The following is a 25,420-nucleotide window of genomic DNA, read 5'->3' as shown; positions in this document are numbered from 1 at the left end:
CGACCTTGAGACCAAAAGAAACATTGGCTTAGGGCATCATTTTTTTTAAAAACACTTAATAGCATATGTTTAGTTAAATATTACCAATCATAAGTACTAATATATATTTTATATGGGTTTGAGTTTTAAACTATAATATTATCAGGAGACTAAATATGGGCCACAACACATAAATATATTCATTAATACATTAATAGTTTACTAATTAAAGTTAAATTTACTTAAAAAAATTGATTCATGTAATTTTACAAAAATTAGGTTAAAAATCCAACTTCACGACATCTTCTATCTCTTCTGACTTCTGCAGCTCTGCTCACGTCTTCTTCTCACACACAAATTTCTCACACACAAATCTTCAGTTCTGATTTTTGAAGTTTAAGATTTATTAACAAAGTAGCTTTATCTCACTTTCTCTCTTACAATTCAAACTAAGGTAAAAGTACTACCTATTGTTATCTACTTTCATCTATTTTCTGAAACAGTTAATAACAATCAAAATTTTATATGTTGATAGAACGATGTCATCGAACAAAAGACATCAACCGTGTGGAGCAGACAACAGAAAAAAGAAGAACAAAAAAGATGAGGAAGCAAAATCTCAAAAGAATGGTTTATTAAGGTATTTCAAAAAATCTGAAACTCTTGATACCTTTGTAGAGAATAATGATGAACAAGAACAACATCCTACGTCTAGAGAAGATAAAGTAGATGAAAATATAAGTGAGGATCATGGAGAAGAACCGAGTCCTGAGCCAGAGAATATGAATGTTGTGAATGAGGAAGAGTTGAAAGAAAAAGATGATGGGGATAAGAATGGAAGTGAAAAGAGTGGTAATCTCGAGAAGCCTTGTGGATACATAGATATGTATGATCCTGGAAATTGGGACAACATAAAAAAAGGATGGACTGAGTGGAGAGATTTTATGGTTGTACAAGGTCCTGCGAAAAGATTGCCAATAGATTACAACTTTCCCAAGGATGGTGTTAAGAGACATTTTTCTCATTTGCATTATACAAGACAATTGGGTGATGGAAAAAAACAAGATCGACGTTGGCTACTTTATTCAAAGAAACTAAACAAGATCTTTTGTTTCTGCTGCAAATTGTTCAATAAGAGTGACAGTAGTCAATTGGCATCTGTGGGGTTCAATGATTGGAGAAATGTATTGAAAAGGCTTAAAGAACATGAATCTGGTCGTGAACATATATTATGTATGAAGCAGTGGGCAGAACTAGATCTCAGGCTGCAAAAGAATCAGACCATTGACAAATATGCTCAAGATGAAATCAACAAAGAAAAAATCCATTGGAGACAAGTGTTGCTTAGGATAATTTCTGTAGTGAAAACTCTTGCTAAACAAAATTTAGCATTTCGTGGAAGCAACGAAAAGATTGGAGAAGAAGGTTGTGGGAACTTCTTAAGCTTTATCGAGATGATTGCTGATTTTGATCCTGTGATGATCGAACATCTTAGGAGATTTAAAGAACGTGAATCTCGTACTCATTATCTCAGTGGCAGAATTCAGAATGAGTTAATAGCATTGTTGGGCAATGAGATCAAAGGTATGATCATCAAGAAAATTCAAAGTGCAAAATTTTTCTCTGTTATTCTTGACTGCACTCCAGATATCAGTCATCATGAACAAATGACTGTTGTCATACGGTGTGTAGATGTGTCCACAGCTTCAGTTAAGGTTGAAGAATTTTTTTTAACGTTTCTGAAAGTTGATGATACATCTGGAGAAGGGCTTTTTCGTGAGCTGCAAGATGTATTGGTTGCTTTTGATTTGAAAATTGATGATGTGAGAGGACAAGGTTATGACAATGGCTCTAATATGAAGGGAAAGCATAAAGGAGTACAAAAAAGATTTCTTGAGATTAATCCCAGAGCGTTTTATACACCATGTAGTTGTCATAGTTTGAATCTTGCACTATGTGATATGGCAAGGACTTCTTCAAAGGGGATCTCGTTTTTTGGAATCATCCAGCGTACTTATAAATTTTTTTCAGGTTCAACTAAGCGCTGGAAAATCTTTGAAGATCATGTAGATGGTCTAACACTTAAGTCTTTGTCGAATACTCGTTGGGAGAGCCATGCTGAAAGTGTTAAGGCGATACGGTTTCAAGCTCCTAAAATCATGAACGCTTTAGTTTACATTGCTGAAAATAGTGTTGATCCACAAGAGCAGAGCGAAGCTGAATGTCTTGCAACAAGTGAAACACATGGAATTGGAAGTTTTGAGTTCTTGGTTTCCCTGGTTATTTGGTACAATCTTTTATCTGTTGTCAACATTGTGAGTAAGAGTTTGCAGTCAGAAGACATGGATATTGATGTTGCTATTGCTCAACTTAAGGGGCTGGTTTCTTATCTTCAAAAATATAGAGATTCAGGTTTTGAGAAAGCAAAATCAGAGGCAAAAATACTTGCAGAGTCTATGGAGATTGAGGCTGTGTTCCCCAAGCAAGGAAAGCGGGTAATCAAAAGAAAAATACAATATGGCGAGAGTTCAGAGAATGTAGAGGGGAGTGTGACATTATCACCCGAAGAGAAATTTAGAGTTGATTACTTCATTCAGATCATGGACCAAGCTCTCTACTCGCTTGGAACAAGATTTGAACAATTCGAGAAGTATGAAAAAATATTTGGATTTTTGTTTGATTTGAAGAAACTGCAGTCAGCAAGTGATGATAGTTTGATGGTTTCCTGTGCCAATCTTGAAGATTCTCTAACTCATGGTGATCATTCAGATATTGTTGGTAGTGATCTTTTTGCTGAACTTAAAATTGTAAGAGAAGCTTTACCAGAAGGAGTTAAGAAGCCTACTGAAGTGCTAGACTTTTTGCAAAGTGTTCATGATTTTTATCCGAACTCATGGATTGCTTATCGAATATTGTTGACCATCCCTGTTTCGGTTGCATCTGCTGAGAGGAGCTTTTCGAAGTTGAAGCTAATAAAATCTTATCTTCGTTCGACTATGTCACAAGAAAGATTGAGTGATTTGGCTATCTTATCTATAGAGAGAGAACTCTTAAGGAACATTGATTTTGAAAGTTTAGTCAATGAGTTCTTGGAGAAGAAAGGAAGACAAATTATGTTTTAGAATTATTATGCAGTGTTTTTTTTTGAATGAACTCTTTATAAGACATTTTGATGAATGAAGGTATATTTTTTTCTCTCGCTTACGTATGGTTTTAATGCTCGCACGGCTCTGAGTTTAAGATCATGGATTCCGGGTATAATGGGTAAAGATCAGCACCAGAAACAGAGGATTTCATTGTGGTTGCTGTTTGATCAGTCAAACCAGACGTGCTTGAGCTATCATGTGTATCAGTGCCCCTCAGCTTTGAGATGTTCCAGTCATTTCCATATAAACCAGGATCTGACAGAACCTGTGTTATTTCAGTCTCTCCCTCAAGCATTTGCACTGCCTCTGACATTGTTGGCCTTGACAGTGGAGATGAGTTTGTGCAAACAAGAGCAACTTTGATCATCCTCTCTGCTTCTTTTCTGTTGAATTCACCTTCTAGCACTGGATCAATGATTTCCATTATGTCCCCTGTTTGCTGCAGCGTCAGCGCCTGACAATTGATATAAAAGCGGGTTTTATTAAACTTGTAGCCTCACATCAAAAGAAGTTAAAAAAGATCTTAAATAATATATACGAGAAATATATAAATCTTTTTATACCCAATTGGTTTTGAGGTAAGAAGTCCTTCTAAATTAATATATTATTATCCCACATCAAAAAATATACATACTCAACTATAAAAATTGTGATTCGGCTAAAGAGAAAGAAATGCTCCAGGGTTACCCAATTTATAAGCCAGATGTGATCAGAACTCTCCGTTTGTTTCATATTACTCTTTCCACTAACAATTTCCATTGCAACAACCCCGAAGCTGAACACGTCTGCCTTCTCGGTTAATTGACCATATAGTGCATATTCAGGAGCCATATATCCACTGCATTGTAAGAGAAGCCATGATTGATATATATATATATATATATATATAGATTAATGGCTAGAGTGCTGGTTTTGGTTCATAATCTTCTCTTACATAGTCCCTGCGATTCTGGTGCTAATGTGAGTGTGTTCTGCTTCATGCAGCCGAGCCAATCCAAAATCAGATATCTTTGCATTTAGGTCAGCGTCTAGAAGCACATTTGTGGTCTTTATATCACGGTGAACCATCCTGATCATCGATCCTTGGTGGAGAAAATCAATCCCTCTTGCGATACCAACACAAATTTTTTGTCTCGTTGCCCAGTCCAGTTTTAGAGAGCTCTTTCCTGGCAACAAATGTAAAGCAATAGATATTACAACAACAATTCGCATGAGCTTACAATATGCACACTTGACTTAGATTAAAAACTTATCTAAAAGATGAATGAATTTTATGTACCAGACAGAGCAAGAGCAAGGGAGTTATTTTCCATGTACTCATACACAAGTAACAGTTCATTCTTCTCCACACAGCATCCATAAAGCTTGACAAGGTTTGGATGATTCAGACCTGAGATCATGCCTATCTCATTCACAAACTCGCGGTTTCCTTGGCATGACTTGGAAGAAAGCTGTTTAACTGCTATAATAGTTCCATCTGATAGTTCTCCCTGCATTAATTAAGTTTCTCTTATCAATGGCAAAAAACGGAGACATCCATATTTTCTTTTGTATATACGTTTTGTGAAGAACTTGACATCTGTTTTAGCATACTTTGAATACAGATCCAAAACCTCCTTCTCCAAGTTTATTAGCTTCATCAAAATTGTTTGTAACAGCTTGGAGTTGCCTCCAAGTAAAGCAAACCGTTTGCAGACCCTGGGCTCTCAAATCTATGCTTCACATTCCCAAAGGAAAATCATCACTAATGGCTAAAATGAACCAGTTATGTGGATGAAAAACCAATTCATACAATGTGAACTATGTTACCTCGTTCTATTTTGTTCTTGTCTCCCCTGAATCTTTTCTGAGCGTATAATCCCAAAGCCAAGAGCATAATTGCTAACAAGGCACCCGTTATCCCGAATATTAATGGATAACTAGTTTGATGTTTTGTCTTCTCCGCTGCAAATAAGACACTGAAAATGTAAATATATATACAAGATTTATCATATCTTTAACAAAGTTGAATTATTTTTTTTTGTCTTAGTACCTCCACATCCTGGCTCTAAACCTGAAATTTTGACAGATGAATATTCTCGTTAGGTGGCAGAAACCAATGTCAATAAGATGAAAGTGATAATTTGAAGTGATACGGAGTAAGGTTGTTCATATAGAGACTTAGATACTAAAATAAAGTAGGTACTCACTGCTGTGACACAAGGAGATGGCAGAGATAATAGGACCATGGTTTCCTCTTTTGGGAATGAGGGTTGTCCCCTTCCCTGCCCAATACAACCGAATCTCTAACAAATGATTGGCTACATTCACATTTGCTTCTTTCACAACGGGCTTCCCAGTTCCGTTGGCCTCCTCTTTGATGTTAAAATCCGTCCAGAACAATTCTCCCTAATGATAGAGAAAATGGACAAAAACAGATGAACTTCAGTTTTCGGTACTTCATTAATGAAAACAATTACTCACTAAACATTGACGATTTTACTTGAACATAGATATCAAATATGCGTCTGCCAGGACGACTGTAGGGTACTTCGTCGGAAAACTGAATCTCCATAAAATGGAGTTTCACATTGTACGCTCCATTTTCCAAGCAAAACGCATAATAAACTAGAGATTGGGCAGCTTGACGGGCAGACTTATAGAAAGTAGGAGAATCCTCAGATAGTTTAAAACTAGGTGTAATGAAGTATATATCTTTCGACAAGTAACCTGTGCTACTAACTCCCCAGTTTTCATTGTGTTGATTTGTTGCAGCTTTAGTTTCACCGTTATCAGCTTGATAAGTGGTTTTATGAGAAGAGTTTGTAATAACTATGTTGTCTCCACCACAATTTATATATAGAGATCGTTGATCTACAAGCGATAAAATACGGTAAATAGACAAACAAAATGATTATGTTAAGTTTAGCGCCTGAATGTACACTTACAACTGCACTTTATTGGACCAGCACATGGTAGAAGTCCTGTTCTGTGGGAATATAAAATAATATTAGAATAATTTGAATTTCATTGCATCAGTAAAAGACCATATTCATCTGGACTACGTCCTATGTGGTCGTTGTGGGGCTAGGCAAACTATAACATCTGGATAGATAAGGTAATTTTCCTAAAGTAGAAAGAATATTAGGATTTGAAGCAGTATAAATACAAATCTAATAGATTATACTTTATTAATTTATTTAGCGCAATCTATTTTTCTTTTTAGTATTTCTTTTTGTTTTTTTAGTTTGATTCCAAGTTATTTACAACAGAGAATAATATTGAGATATTCAAAACATTTTTATTCAAGTATGTAAAAGCAATAGATTACTAAGTGTATACTCCATTATTGTTGTGCGATTGTTGGACAATGAGTGTACTTACAAGTTTTTCTGCAAATATGAGCTCCGGTATGTATTAATGTTACTGATCAACATAAAGTGAGAACAAAACTTCAACAAAGTAGGTTAAAACAAATGGAGAGAAGATGTATTCTATCTGCCACAATTTGATGTTCATACCTCTTGTCCGGGCAGCCAGATGGGTATGAGAAATTGTTATAAGAGAGATCACTAAATGAAGATTCACCAAACATACAAAAACCAAGAAGATGATTAGCTGACGTATGAGTAAATTTCTCAGAGACATACAAACAAATGAAGGCCTGAAATTAAACGCACATGTAAGATTCATTGTTGAGGAAAGCACCAAATCCAATGTTTCCGTAGAGCATGTTACCATTCAAATAGCTAAAAGAACACGTTGAAACAATATATTATTCGTAAGTAGTTATGTGTTATGATAACATTAAAAGCTCTTCAACTCTTTAAAACTCTTGATCTTAGTAGAGTACTTACGTATGTTCAGGTGCTTTTTCTAGTGACTGAACTTCACCACTCAAATTGTTAAACGATAAATCACTGCAGCAAACACCATGTTAAAAACTAAATTAATGGACAATTTTTTGGTATGCGCATAATAGTAAGCTGGCAGGACAAAATTGCAATTAACCAGGTTGAGATATTAATCAGTTGATTAAGTTTCAACATGTATTGAAAATACGTTTTCCTGGCGAGATAGACATACATATCAACCAGTCAAATAAATTTCGACAATAATGGCATCATAAGAAATTGTTTTCATTTTTCTAAAAGAAATTTACTCTAATTCAACAAGTGGTAAAGCTAAGGGTACATATGATAATAATAAAACGCAAATGACTAACATATAGAGAAGAAATATGGGACAAACATGAAATAAACTAGACAAAGATATTAAATAGCAGAGTTAATGGTGTTTGGTTTTGAAGATCCAACCATATAACACATATCTTTGGGTTTAACATAAACTTTGATATCTATGTAGTATGTACATTCTATTCAACTTTACTTATTCGGGTCTCTCAATCTAGTTATAGGTTTGCAGCGATAAATTTCATAAAATATACATGTTTCTTTAAAGCACCTCTAATGAAAGTTACTCTTAAAGTATCTAATATCTATCTATTAAAAGAAAAGAAAAAAATAAAAAAAAAATAAGAAAGAGATGTTTTTAGATACTAGAAGAAACTTTGTTGCCACTTGTTTCTTTTGAGTGGTTTTTTTTCTTCAAACGGCTATTCTATTACTCAAGCTTGAGGTGGTCTGAGAAACCAGACCGGAACAGAACAACCAATGTAATACAAGTCCCTATGGAAGGATCTCGCTATCTTAGCTAATGGATCAGACAAAACATTTTCCTGACGAGGTACAAAACCAATCGAGAACTCCGTGAATCTTGCTCTCATCTTCATAAACTCCTCCAGCTCAGTAGAGAAGCTCGGCCATGCTCCAGGGTCTTTGATCATCGCGATTAAGTCCTTGCAGTTAGTCCCAAAAGATTGGCATGTCGATACCTGTAGCATGCATTCCATTACCCATATTAAAGCTTCCAGTTCAGAATGCAATGGTGAGACCCTTCGTCGTTGATTTCTTGCTCCCAATAATTGCATCGCTCCATTTGAATTTACCCATGTCCATCCATAACCACTAAAGAGTGCATCATGTGTCCATGATCCATCTATCATACATCGCTCGGTGATCGGAATCCCTATTGTGTTTTGTACTTCCACCACCTCCTCTGGTTTTTGATTTGCGTCGAACCAAACTTGGCATTCTGATTCAGCGTGTTTGACAGTTTCCAAGGAGTCTCTGTCTATTCCTCTAAAGAGTTTTTCGTTTCTTGCTTTCCAAATATACCATATGATCCAGGGATAAGCTTTATCTACTTTTGGATCTGCAATATCATTCTTTCGCCAGAAAAGGTAATCTATATTCGTGAATTGACTTCCAGTTGGGAATATAGCTGGTGGTTTGGGGGTTGACGCATGTGCCCATATCTGAACTGCAGGAGGACACTCAAAGATGGCATGATTAACAGTTTCATCATCTGCACCACAGCGAGGGCAGTATTGTCACATCGCATATGACGATGATTCAGATTACTTGTTACTGCTATTTGGCCCGATATCATCTGCCAAATGAGATGTCTCATTTTTGGAGGAGCTTTAATCTTCCAAGCAAAGGCCTGGAGCTTTGTGATACTAGGCTCATGTGTCTTCAGTGGCTGTTCCTTTAGCAGATTTGTTGCCACCCAGTATCCTGATTTAACAGTGTACATCCCATTCTTCATGTAACTCCAGTAATATCCATCTCGACGATAATCTTGGCTTATGGCCAGAGATTGAATCAATGTAATATCCTCCTGATGGACATAATTCTCTAGCATTTCAGTGTTCCATCTTTTCGGGTTTCCAATCAGCAAACTACTCACTGGCAGCATTAGGTGAAGTACTGGCGCAATTGGCCTGGCTGGTCTCGCCGGTATCGTTGGGATCCAAAGATCTTCCCACATCCTAATTTCGTTCCCTGAGTGTACCTTTTGTCTAATTCCCAGCATCATTAATTGTTTTGCAGCCATTATACTCCTCCACCCATACGAGGGATTGTTAACATCGTTTAGTCTCAGCAGCGAGCTATAACGAAAGTATCGTCCTCTCAAGACCCTTGCCAGTAGGGAATCCGGAAATTACACTAATCTCCATAATTGTTTTCCAAGTAATGCGAGATTAAATTCATGGATCATCCTGAAACCTATGCCTCCTTCGTCCCTTGGTTTGCAAATTTTCTCCCATTTAGCCCAATGTATTCCTCTCTTTAGGGGGTTCGAACTCCACCAGAACTGTGCAATGGCACTAGCTAAATTCTCGCAAGTCTCTAAGGGGAGAAGAAGCGTTGACATTACGTACGTAGGTAGTGCCAACAGTATAGACTTTATTAGCACCTCCTTCCCTCCCTTTGTTAGCCATCTCCCTGTCCAGCCATTAACACGGTTTTGTAGGCGTTCCTTCAGGAAGGCAAAGAGCCTTACCTTCGAGCCACTAATATCTTCAGGGATACCAAGATAAGAGCCCATTCCTCCCTCATTTGCAATTCCAGTTGATAGTTTTAGAGTGTCCTTGACATGTCCCGGTATCCTCTTACCAAAGAGTAAGAGGATTTTTCAAAATTAATGCATTGTCCCGAGGCTTTCCCATAGGTCCCAAGTGCTTTCATAATTCCATCGCATTCACGTGGCTCCGCCTTGCAAAAGAACAGGCTATCATCAGCAAAGAGAAGGTGGGATACCGGGGGGGCTAGCACGTGAAACGCGCATCCCCGTGATCTTCTCTTGATTCTCTGCATGATTAAGAAGGCTAACGAGCGCCTCCGTGCATAAGATGAATATGAAAGGAGACAAAGGATCTCCTTGTCGTAAACCTCGTTGTGGGGTTATGTTTCCTCTTGGTTGACCATTGAATAAGACATGGTATTTCACTGAAGATACACATCGCATTATCCATTCAATCCATGTTTCTGAAAATCCCATCTTCCTCAAGACCGCACTAATAAATTTCCACTCTAACCTATCATAAGCTTTGCTCATGTCAGTCTTTATCGCCATTCGCTTCTCTCTTCCTCCAGAGTTCGTGAGCAGAGCATGAAACATTTCCTGAGCTATCAAGACATTATCTGTTATCTGTCTTCCAGCAACAAAAGCTGACTGGGTTTCAGATATTCGGTCTGGCAATACTTTTTTCAATCTTTGGCATAGGACCTTAGATATAATCTTGTAGCTGACATTACATAGACTTATTGGCCGAAATTGTGACATCTCATTTGGCTTCTCCTTCTTAGGTTTAAGACATATATTTGCATCATTAAGACCATTGGCCATTGTTCCATCGAAAAGAAACTCATTAACCATACGAGTTAAGTCTTCCTTCACAATGTCCCAAAATTTTTGGTAAAAGAGTGCAGTGAAACCGTCTGGACCTGGCACTTTTTCGGGATGCATCGCGAATAAGGCCAGCTTAACTTCCCATTTGGAAACAGGAGCTGTAAGATCCGCGTTTATCCGGTCAGTTTTGGTTGTTGAAACGGCCGCCAATGCCTCGTCAATGAGCTGAGGGTTGGATGACTGAAACAATTCTCTAAAGTAACTAGTAGCAATGGCTACTAATTTCTCCTCTTCCTCTACGAGGTTCCCTGCCGAATCTAGAAGGCTTGTAATCTTATTACTGGCTCGACGTTGCTTTGTAATGGCATGAAAGAATTTCGTATTCAAGTCACCTTCCAAGAGCCAGAGTATCCGACTCTTCTGCCTCCAGAATTGTTCTTCTGCCTTAAGAGTATCAGTTAATTCTTTCAGAGCCGCTGCTATTTCTTCAGTCGTGGCATCATCATCAGAGTAAAGATTATCGACCTTAGCTTTAAGATCTTCCACCATCTTTGCAGAATTTATATCCCTTTCTCTTTTCCACTGAGACAATGCTTTCCTGCAGCTGGCTATATGGTCCATTATACTTGCATCCGGGGATAGATTCGAGGAGTTCCAGCCGTCTAAGATTACTTGTCTTACTTCTTCACTCTCCAACCAACGCTTATCAAACTTGAAAGTTTTCTTCATCCTGGTCGGCTTAGATAGTATCTCCGCAAGGACCGGACGATGATCCGATCCCCACATCCGTAAGTATTGAACTTTGAATGTGGAAATTTTTCGTGCCAATCTTCATTACCAAGACCACGATCGAGACGGCAGCGAACGGTGCCATTATGCCGCTTTCCAGCCCATGATAGTTGGTTCCCAGTACATGGAAATTCCAGCATTCCACAATCCGATATCATTTGATTAAAAGAAAGAAATGAAGTATCTGATCGCTTCCTTCCCCCTTCTTTTTCATGGTGACCTGTTATTTCATTAAAATCCCCTATCATGAACCATGGTCCATCCCTTGTTGTTGAGAAACGCTTAAGACGTTCCCAAACTTGGTCTCTTCTTTCTAAAACAGGATCCCCATAAACAAATGTCATATAGACTTTTATTCCATTAATGACTGCTTTTACATCAATCATTCGATTATTAGAAAATAAAACATCAACTTGAAAATCATCCATAAAAAATAAAGCTAATCCACCACTTTGGCCAGAGGCTCAACGGTAAACAATTTATTAAAACCTAAATCAGACTGAATGTCTTGCAATAATAGCTTCCTATTCTTAGTCTCAGAAAGGAACAAGAGTCTTGGGCGATGCTTCTGACACATCTCCTTGAGGCGTCGAACTGTGAGGTCATTCCCTATCCCTCGACAGTTCCAACTGAGCGTCTTCATTGAGATGGGGGTGGATTTTTGGCGTCCACCATACCTCTCTTCTGAACTGATCTAGACTTCCTCGATGCTGCAGCCTGCTGATGTCCTTTGTTACCTCTTACTCCACTTCCCTGGCTTGGTTGCGGCTTTGCATTGATTCGAGGTGAGCCTCTACGCTGACTTGCAGCCTGTGTCGTGAACAAAGAACGTGTGACCGTTCTTGTTAGTGCTTTCGCATAGTCCTCATTGTCCTCATCAGTTTGTTTGTCCTTTGCCTCAATCATAAGAATCGAGCTATCAGGCTCAATATGTTCCTGTGCAACACGTTCTTGAATCTCTATCTGATTCAATTCCTCCTCAAGAAGGTCATCCTCCTCCATAATCATAAGCTCATTACCAATTGGAACATCCTGCATTTCCGCATCCCCGGCCTGATCATCCTCATCTGGCTCATGTTCATTTAGCGCGTCAATCTTAAGAGCATCATATGGTGGAATCAGATCCTCTATTTTCCCCGCATCCACGGTGGAGCCACCACTTTGTGTTCCTGATGAATTACGGTAATGACATTCAAATCTACACGCTTGTTCTGTTGAGAGCCCAATGGCTCAACCGCATTCTTGCCTCTGTTCACACCATACTTCACAGGACTCCCAGCTGTATGAGCCTTGTCCATTACCGACTTCTTGACTGGCTCTTCTATTCGCAGAGAGCGTTGCTTTTCTTTCCATACTGGACCTCGGCTCTTGTCAGCGTCATTGTCACGTACATACGAGTACAGTTTGTAGCGGCTGTCTCGTGCATTGTTGGTACGATTCACTCGGCTCGAGTGTGTAGATCTTTGGACCCGTGAAGTAGAACTCGCACCATCTTTGAAAGACTTGTAAGAAGCCTCGTCTGCAACTCGCTCCTCAGTCCCACGGGAAGACCCAGCTTGTCTTGGTGGCCGAACTCTATCAAATACATTCTCTCGGAAAGCCAACTGATTCAGAGCGGGTTTCTTCGGTAAGCAATCCTGGTTTTCATGTGTCATAAGACCACACGTTGAGCAGTGCTTGAACAGCTTTTCATAGAACAGCTTGATCGTAATGTCTTCCTTTTTCTTTGTCTGCAGTTTCCTCGTGAACTTCAACGGTTTGGACGAATCCATTGCAACCTTAATCCTTCCATCGACAGCATCAGACAACTCCAACTTCCCCAACCTATCACCAATGGCCTCGAGATTCTGTTCCGTACAGAGGTGTAGGGGGATTCCTTGTAACTGGATCCAAAACAGGATCATTGATGGATAGTTCTCATCGACCACCGGTTCCCATCGGACAAGAACAAACATACAGTAGTTATCATGAAAAGGGCCTAGACTGAGGACAGAATTAAGATCTTCCTCGTTATCAAAGTTGAACAAGAATCGGCCATTGCCTAGATCACAGGCAGAGATCTTATCAGCCATTCCCCACTGTTCCGGCATCGCAACAATGAGTCGTTCCACATTCTGTTTCTTCGGATTTAAGATCTTGCCTATAAGAGACAAGCTATACTCTTTGATGAGATTCTCATCAGCTTGATCCGGTAAAAGGATAGGTTCGTCGTCGTCATCTGCGTACAGGATACCCTTTCCTTTGTTTGATGTCATCATTAGAATCACTTTGTAACCGGAGATTGAGATCGGACCCTGCAGGCGTGGAGAAGAAGCCACCGAGGTATGTTGGAAAGGAGAGCAAGAGAGTCACAACCAGACGACAATGATCGATCTAGTGTGAGAGGCTAATCGATCACCAAAGAGTGAATCAATTAGGTAGAGATCTTGGTTTCTCAAATCGCCGTCATAGTCGCCTTCAGAGCATTAGGGTTTTGGTTTTTTTTTAGTGGTTTAATGTTCTGAAAAATAGTAAAACATAATCCAACAATTCAATCATATAAAAATATGTATTTTTTTTCTTTAGGACTCTACTTGAGACCCTCCACCGTTGAGGGTACAATTTTTTTTGTCTCACAATTTTTTTGGTTTCCTTTTTCCCATGACGATGATTTTTCATACTCTCTCCTTTTTATAATAAGTGTTTTCATGGTTTTTTACATAGATTAAAAAAACTAATTTTTTAAATCTTATTCTTGTTTAGTATACTTTCTCTGTTCTGAAATGTAAGATGTTTTTTTTTGTAACACAAATGTAAGATGTTAGAATAATTTTTATGTTCTAATATATAAGATGTTCTCATCTTTTTAGGTAACTTTAAATTTATCAAAACTGTGTAACTAATCAAATTTAATAGTTTTATTTTGTAATTGATTGAGTATTTTTTAGTTTATAATTTTAATGATATTTTTTAGATAAAAAATAATTTTTTTAATAAGTGTATCCAAAATATCTTACATTTGGAGGAGAGAGAGTATTATTTTTTAATTAATGTGCTAACAAATATAAATAAAAATTTGGAATTTTTTTTAATATGTACTATAAATGTGTCAAGTGGTATTAATGATGAAACAAATTTTAAATGCAAAACAACTTTTATTCTTTTAATACAAAACGAAAGAGTATGATTATTGGTTTATAATTTATTACACAAGACCCGTGACAATCTATGACTGCTGTGTCTGTAGACTGTACACTTTAATAACTGCACGCCTATATTCCTCTCAGAAAAGAATATTTGCCTTTTTCTCTCTCTACATTGCTTTTTCATATATTATTCCCATGAGTCCGTGACTATCTATATATAAATGTAGGAAAAACATGTTATTTCTCCACGAGAAATATCGTATTCTCTCGTATATCTCTCAAACTATGACCTCATTCCAGATGTCTCTGAAATAAAAGTTCAAAATCTATTTATCTATGAAAGTATATCATAATTTTTATATATTCCCGAAATAAAAATTCGAAAGCCATAATCCCATAAAATTAAATTACTCGGTTTAAACCAATAAACTAAAATTATTTTGGTTAATTAAACCAGTTTTAGATCGATAAAGACCTTGTTAAGATCAGATTACACCTATAAACTGAAACTGTTTGGTTAATTAATCTGATCACGGTTTATAATTTGTAGTTTAATTGATGTAATTTGATTTTAACCGAGTTTTTATTGATCTAAAACTGTTTTAATTAACCAAAACGGTTTTAGTTTATTGGTTTAAACCGAGTAATATAATTTTATGGGATTATGGCTTTCGAACTTTTATTTTGGAAATATATAAGAGTTATGATATACTTTCATGGATAAATAGATTTCGAACTTTTATTTCGGAGACATATGGGATGAGTTCATAGTTTGGAAGACATATAGGAAGATACGATATTTCTCGTGGAGAAATAACACGTTTTTCCATAAATGTACACTCCAGTAACTTTACGCATATAAATGTACAATCCAAGCGAGTATACGCATTCATTCATATCCAAAATTCTCAGCAGAAAAGTGGAACATATCATGTAAGCTAGTTTTGATAAGTTATAACTTTCAAGTTCTTCACACATCACAAAAAAAAAACTTACAGAGTCTTTAGGCCTTTCATATACCAGACGTACGAAGGGATTTGACCGGACAAACTCACATTTCTCAAAATCCTGAACAAGAATAGATACTTCAGTTTTACCATTGTAACGAAAATAAAGAATCAAGATGAGAAGTTGAAGATAAATACAGGGTTATCATGGATTTGCTGGTTATATTTGGAAAGGAATCTATCCCAGTAATATCAGTAACTCTCCTGCGTATGATGAATAGATCACTTAAACATCAGTCTCATTTCAATTGTCGGTTTGTTAATCTATTGAAGGTAGCTAATTACAAATCTTGAAGATTTTTTAGGTGGAAGATTGAATCAGGAATAGGTCCTTTCAGTCCGCTTGCATATAGATATCTGTTGATCATAACCAACACAGGTTAGCCGGTGCAGAAACACAAACTTTAATCAAGAGCAATTTCAATTATTGGTGAAAGGCAAGCTTACATTTTTTTAAGCTGAGGCCACTCGCCAATAAAGCTTGGGATGATGCCATTAAATCTATTGTCACTTATCCGACTGCGTAATGAAGACGAAACTAGTTTAGAGCATCTCCAACCCATAGCTATTTTTTACTCTAAATGCTATAATAAAGAAAAAATTCGCTCCAATCTATTTTTATTTCTTCTTCTAAAAAGAAATTGATATTTTTACCTTTTAAAAAAAGAAATAACATTCTTCTATAATATATACATTTTTTTTATAAATAGTTCTTTAACTTTTTACTTTAATAATCATAACCAAAAAAAAAATTTTTTAGTGAAATACATTTTTTATATAAATAGAACCATACTTTTTATTTACATAATAGTTTTTAAGAAAATATTTAGTTCAAATAATATCATAATTTTATGAAATGTTAAAATAAATTGGGTTAATTTTTATCTTTCAAAAATAAAAAGTATTATTTGTAAAATTAAGAAAGATTATATCAAAATATTCCTTTTTAGAGAAAGAAGTAGATGAAAACATTAGAGACAAATTTATCTCTATTATAGAGTTCTCTTATTTTAGAGAAAAAAAATAAGAAAATACATTGGTAATGGTCTTAGACTTTTGTAAACTTATAGGTTATGAATGTTTTAGGTGGTTTGCGCTATACACACTTAGATTTCAATTTCGGTTACTATTCATCTCATAATATTAAACAAAACACATATGGTGGTTTCACATTTAAAAATAAAGAAAAATGAAATAAAATGTGTGTGTTGTAACCGCACCTGAAACGCATAAGCAGAAATTAGGTGAGTTTAGTGAGTTTACTTTTTTAATAAACTTTTTCTGTTTCATTTTCTTTAGTTTAGTAATATGAACAATTAGGTTTAAAATATATTCTATTTAATTTTCATTTATAATAAAAAGAAAAATGATATTTTAGAAAAATAACTAATATATGATATAAAATATAAACATTTACCATTTTACTATTAGTTTCACACCGCATTTTGTTTTCGCTACCATTTACATTTATAATGAACTGTTTTTTTGTTTAATCGCTAATATTCCACTGTTTATATAACCACTTTTAATCTATACTGCATTATATTATCCGCTTCACCTGGACCGGTTATCCTGCAGTTACCGTTTGAAGCCATAATTGAAATGCTCTATAGTTTTTTTTGGGCATTTTCCATCCTCAACGTAAATTTCACAATAGTGCCAGTAAAATAACTTCTTACTAATATAATCTTCAATTCATTATTATATTTTCTTATATAATAATTTAGAATCAAATATATTCAAGCCCACCTCTATTTCTTTCCTCCAAAATATATATTGATGTGTTTCCCTATTTAAGGTAAAAAAAATAGTATTCCTCTATTTTCACTCTAAATTTTAAAAGTACCATTTTAGAGAAATGCAATTAAGTAAATTTCACATATAATATAGAATTTCTATTAAGAAAAAAGCAAATACATTAAAATGGTCTAATTGGAAAACCATGGCTCTTTGGTCAGGAAACTCACGAATTTAGTACTCCGTCTGTTTCTGTGTAAGAGTGTTATTTTAACTGTTTTTCTTCGTTACATAAAAATGTCATTTTAAAATTTCAATGAAATTTATATTTAATTTCAGTTCAATATTAATTAAAAAAATACATTGATCTCATAAATAAACTAATTTATCTTAAATATTATTGGTTAAATAGTTATAATTAATAAAAATATAAATGTATGTAAATAATTTCCTTAATATGTGCAAAAGTTGTCTAAGTGACATTTTTTTATAAAACGGAGGGAGTAGTATTTAACTCAAGTTGAGAATTAACGTTTTGTCGAAAAGTAAAATTTAATTTTGGGTCAAACATATTTGAGCTTGTATTTGTTAAAAAAAAAAGTCTAATATCCATGTGTTGAAGATACATTTTTCAGAAGTTGTTAAACATCATCCACCTCTTTAAATATAATTTTAGATATTAGTATAAGATTATGTAAATAAATAATTATATCAGAATAAGATAATTAAGATATTCTCATAGAGTAAATCTAGATTTTGAAATAAAATATTAGAGAAAACTATAGATATCTTTTTTCTTTTATTTGTAATCAAATTATTCCAAAAACATGTATGCAACTAAAAGCTATTTTCTTAAAATTTTCTCTGTTTTCCAAACGCTTAAACACTCATCACTGCTATTAAGTTTTCCATTCCAATACATTTTCAGTGTCAAAGGCAAATAGAGTTTTTTTTTCTTTTTGCAAAGATTTCTATTTACAAGGACAACAAAAACTTACAAATCCTCAAGGTTCACCAGTCTAGCAAGAGAAGTAGGTAGGCTACCTGTAAATTGATTCGACCCAAGGTTCCTGCAATATCCCGTTTCAGAAAATATCAAAATTTACATTTTTCCTATTCCTACAAAACCAAAGCTTCTTGTAATTTTGGAAGGATAATGGTTAAGATGCAAAAAGTTCTTACAATCTAGTTAGGCTGGTCAAGTTACCAATCTCATCAGGAATCGGACCGGAGAACTGGTTCGCTTCAACCGCTCTGAAAATTTAGTCACATTACTCTAGTGCCAGACTAGTGACTAAAAGACAGATACTTACATGTATGAAAAAACAAAGTAGAGACGTACAAGACTGTCAGATTCTTGAAGTTCTGTAAACCAGCTGGTAAAGGCCCAGATAGATTATTTGCGCCGACCAAGCTGAGAGAAAAGTCATGGCAAATCATGGATATGAAACATTTGAGAGAGAGAGAGAGAGAGAGAGAGAGAGAGAGAGAGAGAGAGAGAGAGAGAGAGAGAGAGAGAGAGAGAGAGAGAGAGAGAGAGAGAGAGAGAGAGAGAGAGAGAGAGAGAGAGAGAGACTAACATGGAAGTGAGGTTTGGCATTGAAGCCCACTCCATTGGGATTGTGCCCGAAAGATAGTTTCGAACCAAGCTTCTGCAAAGAAGAGAATAAACTCGCTATAAACTGTTCCAAAATAAAAAATAAAAAATTCTCATCGCTTGAGCGCATTTCTTACGAGAGATCAGAGGTTCTTATTCTTATTAAATACAACAAACGAGAACGTCTTACAAAGCTAAACCTCAAACTAATAATTGATTCGGTTACTAAAATCAACGAGGACATCTTGTAAAACTCACATCCATCTGAGATGCGGAAGTTTGACCAACTCTGGTGGAAGTTTTCCGGGAAGACTGAGGGTCTTGAGTGTTCTGATAGACACACGAATCATTGGTTTTATGGAGAGAATTTAGAAAATACGAGATGAACAAGACTCACAATTCTGTAATATGGCATGTCCTGCTATTGTTGAAACTACAATCACAAGCAATGATGTTCTCACTCCCTGGATCCTGAGAAACATCAATCTTTAGCTTTTTTATATCGCAAGGGTCTCCATAGCCTAGGTTTAGTTTTGTGATTCCAAGTGTAGAAGCTATCTCTTCAAGCGCTTTTACTGTATAATAATCAAAAAGATAATCTAGTGACTATATATAAAAATATACGGATTATGACACTGATTTTACAGAAACGTTTATTAAATGCTGATTTTTCTCATACATTCATCTGGATGAAGAAGAGCTGGTGAAGCCGCCCATGTTCTTAGAGCTGTGAGGACGCTTGTGGTGATTGTGAAGAACAAAATAAATCTTGAGAAGATGATCATCGACATATAGATATTAATTATATAGTGATTCTGTGCGTGTGTGGTGTTTTTTGTAAATCACAATGTTATCATCAGAAAGCTATTCAATAGTTTCTTCTATATATACGGAAAAGTGTGGTTGATATTTTTCCTTTTAGGAGTTTTTGGGTCGTCAGGACCCAGGATACTAGATAATAGAGATAAATATACTGACAAAAACTGATCAACAATTTTACAAAAAAAAATAACTAATCAACAATGTAAACCTCTAAGTTATAATGGTGGATAGCGTGGTCCATGAATGCTTAATTTTATGTGGTTTGTGGATGAAGTTGGCCTATTCTTGTCAGAAGTTTCAGTTATATTTTATTCAAAAGTGTCTTTTCTGGGGGATTCGAAATCCAAATCTTCTATTGTTAAAACATTAATGAAAAGTTAAAATATTGCACTAAGGGAAACTCCAAATTTGAGTTTTATTTGAACAAAGTGTTTTTTTTTTACATTACATTAATGAAAAATATTAGTAACTGCATCGCATCATCTGAGCCGTTCTATGAAAATCCACTTCTGACCAGATTTACTTGCACCATGTTAAAGATCTTTTGTAAGTTTTTCGTCTGTAGTCTTCATTATTAAATCGCTCTCTCTCAGATTCTAAACTTGGATATCTTGTAATATGCAAGAAATTTTATAGTCTGGGTTTCGATCCCCAAACCTGAGTGTAAAAGCCTTTAAACCATAACCAGTAGACTACGGTGTTTCCACGAAGAAAGTGGTTTTAATATAAAATAATATTACAGCTAAATAACAAAGTGTTAAAACGTCACAGTTTACATCTCTAACGAACAATTATATCAAATTTTTAGACATTATTTGAAAAGTGATTTATCATATGTTATTTTTGTAATCACTTTCACAGAAAATAAGACATGGTTAACAAAATTGATGACTTTATGACTAAATATAACATGAACAATTATATTTAATATTGATTTATATTTTTGGTAATTTTTTTTAGAATATGGTAATAACTCATACATTACATTTAATGTTGATTTATATTTTTGTTAAATTTTTAAAATTTTCTAATAACTCATACATCATCATTAAAATAAATATGGGGTTTTTGCCAAAACTAACCCACAACTTGATTTTAACCCCAAACCTATACTCAAACTTGAATCAAATGCAAAACTAACCTAAAAGCCTTGTGAAAATACCCTTGTTCGGAAACTCGCTAGGCGCTACGCGTGCGGTGCACACGGGCCTAGCGATTTATTAAAAACGCGGAATAAATACGGGGAGTACTCGGGGATGAATTTTCTGTATTTTTATGTATAATACTTTATATATATATACGTATAAAACATGTATTGGGATTCATAATTTTTAAATAAATACCCAATTATATGAGTTTTAGGCTAAATACATGATAGATCAGGGTTTTGAGGTGAGTATGTCGCTGTTTTTGAAATTAATTTTAGTCTTTAATGAATTGTATACATATTCAATTATATATTACTTATATGGTCTTACATAACACGTGTTCAAGGTAAGTAAATGGTGTTTTCTTTTCACTTTTCTTTAATGGAGAGAAATTACCATAGTGACATCATCTCCTTCCTCTCGAATGTCTGTAGAACATATTCTCTAGTTGTCCATTTTCACCATTTTCACGTTTGTTAAACAGATTTCAATGATCTTCTGATGTTTTTCACACAAATTTGACTGATTCTCAACAAAAGTTACGATCTTGAACTTATAAATTAAAGAAAGTAAGTAATTGTTCTACGGTAGATTCCACGGTTTAGTTAACTGATCGGCGATTTTCGTTAAACAACGTTCATGGCGGACAGAAATCGGTTTGCCGAATAATTGCACCGATCACCTCTAACTCGCCACGGTGAACCACTGCGTAACGAGTTCTCGGCCGAGTAATCGGTAACTCGGGCGAGTTTTAGAACAAGGGAAAATACAGCTCAGCTCCTTGTGACCAAACAAAAAAACAGAAAATATTTTTACGAATATAGCCCTAGTAAGTCGTCTGAGTCGTCTGAGATGTTGGAAGTCGTTTGGACAACTTCAAAGTAAGTCTTCTGGTGTAGCTGATCTTAAAAATAATTTATAAATTTTTTTAAAAATATTTTGATAAGCGAAAAATTAAAATCATGTAATTATAAACAGTTTTAAATGATATAAATTAAAATATAACAAAATTGAATTGTTTTCAACATAGATGAGTGTAGGTAGTGAATCATGGTATTCTTTGGTCTAGGGTTTGGGAACATATGTTATAGTATTGTATGTATTCTTAGGGTTAGATTTTGGAAAGTTTGAATGTTTTTTTGAAAAATTAATTTTTTACTTATACGTGTTTATTTTTGTGTATAGTACACACTTTTGAAGTTTAATTTGATTTTATGAAGTGTTTAGTTAGTTAATTAAGTTTAGGGGTTATGTTTAGGGTCTAGACGACTTACATTTCAGTCGTCTGGTGAAGAAATTAAAACACACGACTTACATGTAAGTCGTCCAAATATTCCCGCCTAAAATTTTTAAAAAAAATATTTTCCCGCTTAAATAATTTAAACCAGATGACTTACTTGTAAGTCATCTGGGAAGTCTTCTATTTTAGTTTTCCGCTAAAAATATTTTAATTTCCCGCTAAAAATATTAAAGTCTTCTGGACGACTTACAAGTAAGTCGTCTGAATCAAAAATATTTAACCTAATTGGATTTTTTGTCTCCCTATATAAAGAAAAATTTACACATTTTCTCTTCTCCTCTCCAATGGCTGCAACAAAAATGTAATGTTCATCATTCTAAAACTCTTCAACCTCTCTCTAATCTCTTTGACTTGAAAACACCAAACTTTATATGGATTTTTCAGTTTTGTCTCATGTATTTCTGAATAATCTATCTCTTTTGCAGGTTTTTAATCAGCTGGTACTCATCTTCTACTAATTTAAAAGTAGATCTATTAATTTTAGATATGTATTTTTGTGTGTTCTATAAATGTAGATTTATCTAATCTTCCACTCATTTTCTCTGTTTTTAAGTCATTTGAACGTTTTTGGATATGCAGGTTTTTAAGATTTGGATTTGATATGCATGTTTTTCAGATCTGGAAGACTTCTGAGACGACTTACATGTTAGTCGTCTAAAATATAATGCACTAGACGACTTCCGGGAAGTCTTCCAGACGACTTCCGGGAAGTCTTCCAGACGACTTCCTGGACTTCCTGGAAGTCGTCTGGACTTCCTGGAAGTCGTCTGGACTTCCTGGAAGTCGTCTGGACTTCTTGGAAGTCGTCTGGACTTTCCGGAAGTCGTCTGGACTTTCCGGAAGTCGTCTGGACTTTCCGGAAGTCGTCTGGACTTCCTGGAAGTCGTCTGGACTTCATGGAAGTCTTCTGACGAAGTCTCCCTTTTATAATAGATCTGAGTGTTTTGGTAAGTTTTTATGTCTGATTTTTCTTCATTTGGTAACTTCTTGTTGTATAAAGTTCTTACTTTTATTCCCAAATTAAAACTCTCCAAACCCACTATAATCTCTTTGACTTCAAATCACCAAACTTTATATGAATTTTTCAGTTTTGTCTCATGTCTTTCTTACTAATCTATCTTTTTGCAGGTTTTTAATCAAATGGTACTCATCTTCTACTCATTTAAAGGTAGATCTATTAATTTTATATATGTATTTTTGTGTGTTCTATAAAGGTAGATTTATCTAATCGTCCACTCATTTTTTTTCTGTTTTTAGTCATTTGAATGTTTTTGGATATGCAGGTTCTTCAGATCTGGATTTGATATGCAGGTTTTTCAGATCTGGAAGACTTCTCGGACGACTTACCTGTTAGTCGTCTAAAATATAATGCACTAGACGACTTCTAAGAAGTCTTCCAGACTACTTCCATTTAAGTCGTCTGGACTTCTTGAAAATCGTCTGGACTTCCTGAAAGTCGTCTGGACTTCCTGGAAGTCGTCTGGACTTCCTGAAAGTTGTCTGGACTTCCTGGAAGTCGTCTGGACTTCCTAGAAGTCATCTGGACTTCCTGGAAGTCTTCTGACAAAGTATTCTTCCATATCAAGTGGAGTCCAAGCTTGTCTTTGTAGAAGAATGATCTATAATAGTTTTGTTTGTGGTATGTTTTGTGAATTGCATGTCTACTCTTTTAGTTGTGATTTTTTTTGTAAAATCAGTAATAATATTTCCCAAGATGTAATACATGTGCTAATAATGTGTTTACATATTTACAAATCAATGAAATAATAGATTTCAGTTGCCTTTTTCTTATCTTTGGATCTCTCATATGCAATAATAAACTCCAATGGCCTTTTTCTCATCTTAAGATACAAGAATGTTGTTAGCTTCATATTGATACAACAATTTAAGAAGCATTTTAACCCTTCTTTCAACTTGTAACAATAATCATCATTAGTGTCTATAACAATAATACTTAAGAGATGGAAACAAACAATAGTAACTAGTCAAGGCATATTATATTTTTTATTTGAAAAACTTAGTCAAATTTAATAAAACTAAGGGAGAGAACATAGTTTTTAAATATGAGTTTTACATATCTTGAAGTTACTTACCACTCTTAAAAATACAAGTTATTCAAAAACTAGTGTAGAACACTTTAAAACTAGCAGAGAAGACTTCCATGAATGTTAGATCAATTAGAAATTTTAATTAACGTGAATGTTGGTAACCTCATAAATATCACCAATTAAGTTATAAATTTCATTCAGTAGCCCAAATATTCATTAAGAAACATGAATTAACAAGAAAATGTTAAAAAGTCTTTATAGTTTTAGAGAAAATGCAAGTTTATTAAACATTGACGCAGACGACATCCACGAAAGTCATCTAGTAGACTTCCAAAGAAGTCGTCCATTTAGGTCGACGCGGACGACTTCAATCTAAGTATTCCGGACGACTAAAATATAAGACGTCTGGTCAACGCAGAGGTTATTTTTGCAATTGACTTTGAAATCTGTTATTTGAGACGACTGAAAAACATTTCGTCCACTTTTGTTAGGTTAAAAAAAAACTCCAAAAAAGCTAGACGACTTACATTTCAGTCGTCATAGGTTAGTTTTGCATTTGACTAGATTATTTCAGAAGTTTGACTTTCTTGGACGACTTACATTTCAGTCGTCTCGTGAAAATTAAAATATCAATATTTTTTAAAACTAGACGACTTACAATTAAGTCGTCATAGGTTAGTTTTGCAATTGAAAAAAAAAACTTCAATATTTAATTATACATAGACGACTTACAATTCAGTCGTTCGTCAGACGACTTACTTGTAAGTCGTCCAGGATTTACGAGGTTTGACCAGAATCTCGGAATAAAATCATGGACGACTTACATGTAAGTCGTCGGGCGGATGACTGAATTGTAAGTCGTCTGGGTATAATTAAATATTGAAGTTTTTTTTTTCAATTGCAAAACTAACCTATAACGACTTAATTGTAAGTCGTTTAGTGTTAATAAAATATTGATATTTCAATTTTCACCAGATGACTGAAATGTAAGTCGTCCGGGAAAATCAAACTTCTGAAATAATCCAGTCAAATGCAAAACTAACCTATGACCACTGAAATTTAAGTCGTCTAGGTTCTTTGGAGATTTTTTTGTAACCAAACAAAATCAGACGACTTAACTTTCAGTCGTCTCAGAAAACATATTTAAAAGTCAATTGCAAAAATAACCTTTGCGTTGACCAGACGACTTCCAGGTAAGTCGTCTACAGCCAGACAACTTACAGGTAAGTTGTCTGGACGAACAGATCTGGAAAAAAACTTGATTTCATACTTTAAATTGGTGATATAACTTCCTTAGCACACATAAGGCTTCTACAAGAACACAGAATCTTAAACGAAAGTGATCCACCCAGAATCGTTAGCTTCTTTGACTCTATGAATCATAAAAAATGTAGAATCAAAATTTTGGGTTTTTTTAGCTTAATGTGGAGAGAAAGTGAGAGAGATGTTGTGTTTAGTTCATAAGAATGGAGAAAAAAGAAGGGTA

The 25,420-nt window shown here is 35.0% G+C and overlaps 2 protein-coding genes across 3 annotated transcripts; one reads left to right on the top strand and one right to left on the bottom strand.

The window, feature by feature from the left end:
• Positions 1 to 3,164, top strand: LOC117126520 (zinc finger MYM-type protein 1-like). Its single transcript, XM_033274802.1, has one exon. It carries the CDS (start codon positions 519 to 521, stop codon positions 3,099 to 3,101), a length of 2,583 nt encoding a protein of 860 aa, XP_033130693.1. The 5' UTR covers positions 1 to 518; the 3' UTR covers positions 3,102 to 3,164.
• LOC103828934 (probable LRR receptor-like serine/threonine-protein kinase At1g29720) lies at positions 3,147 to 19,594 on the bottom strand. Of its 2 annotated transcripts, none has more exons than XM_033274799.1 (25): positions 19,296 to 19,594; positions 19,014 to 19,191; positions 18,875 to 18,946; positions 18,600 to 18,671; positions 18,362 to 18,433; positions 18,202 to 18,273; positions 18,018 to 18,089; positions 15,730 to 15,801; positions 15,568 to 15,639; positions 15,421 to 15,486; positions 15,272 to 15,343; positions 6,962 to 7,024; positions 6,785 to 6,853; positions 6,626 to 6,676; positions 6,489 to 6,530; positions 6,053 to 6,093; positions 5,608 to 5,978; positions 5,315 to 5,513; positions 5,158 to 5,178; positions 4,935 to 5,069; positions 4,719 to 4,837; positions 4,405 to 4,615; positions 4,060 to 4,291; positions 3,765 to 3,963; positions 3,147 to 3,579 (listed from the first exon to the last, which is right to left on the bottom strand). In XM_033274799.1, the coding sequence occupies exons 1-25, from the start codon at positions 19,405 to 19,407 to the stop codon at positions 3,193 to 3,195; spliced, it is 3,072 nt and encodes a 1,023-aa protein (XP_033130690.1). In that variant the 5' UTR covers positions 19,408 to 19,594; the 3' UTR covers positions 3,147 to 3,192. The 2 variants fall into 2 exon arrangements, with proteins under 2 accessions (XP_033130690.1, XP_033130691.1); XM_033274800.1 differs by having other exon boundaries at positions 3,813 to 3,963; positions 19,296 to 19,575.
• Between the last annotated feature and the right edge of the window lie 5,826 nt (positions 19,595 to 25,420).

This window comes from Brassica rapa, chromosome A07, assembly GCF_000309985.2.
Source record: "Brassica rapa cultivar Chiifu-401-42 chromosome A07, CAAS_Brap_v3.01, whole genome shotgun sequence".
Classification (NCBI taxonomy): Eukaryota; Viridiplantae; Streptophyta; class Magnoliopsida; order Brassicales; family Brassicaceae; genus Brassica; species Brassica rapa.
The sequence above is the reverse complement of the archived record's forward strand: the minus strand, read 5'-3'. Positions and strand labels throughout refer to the sequence as shown.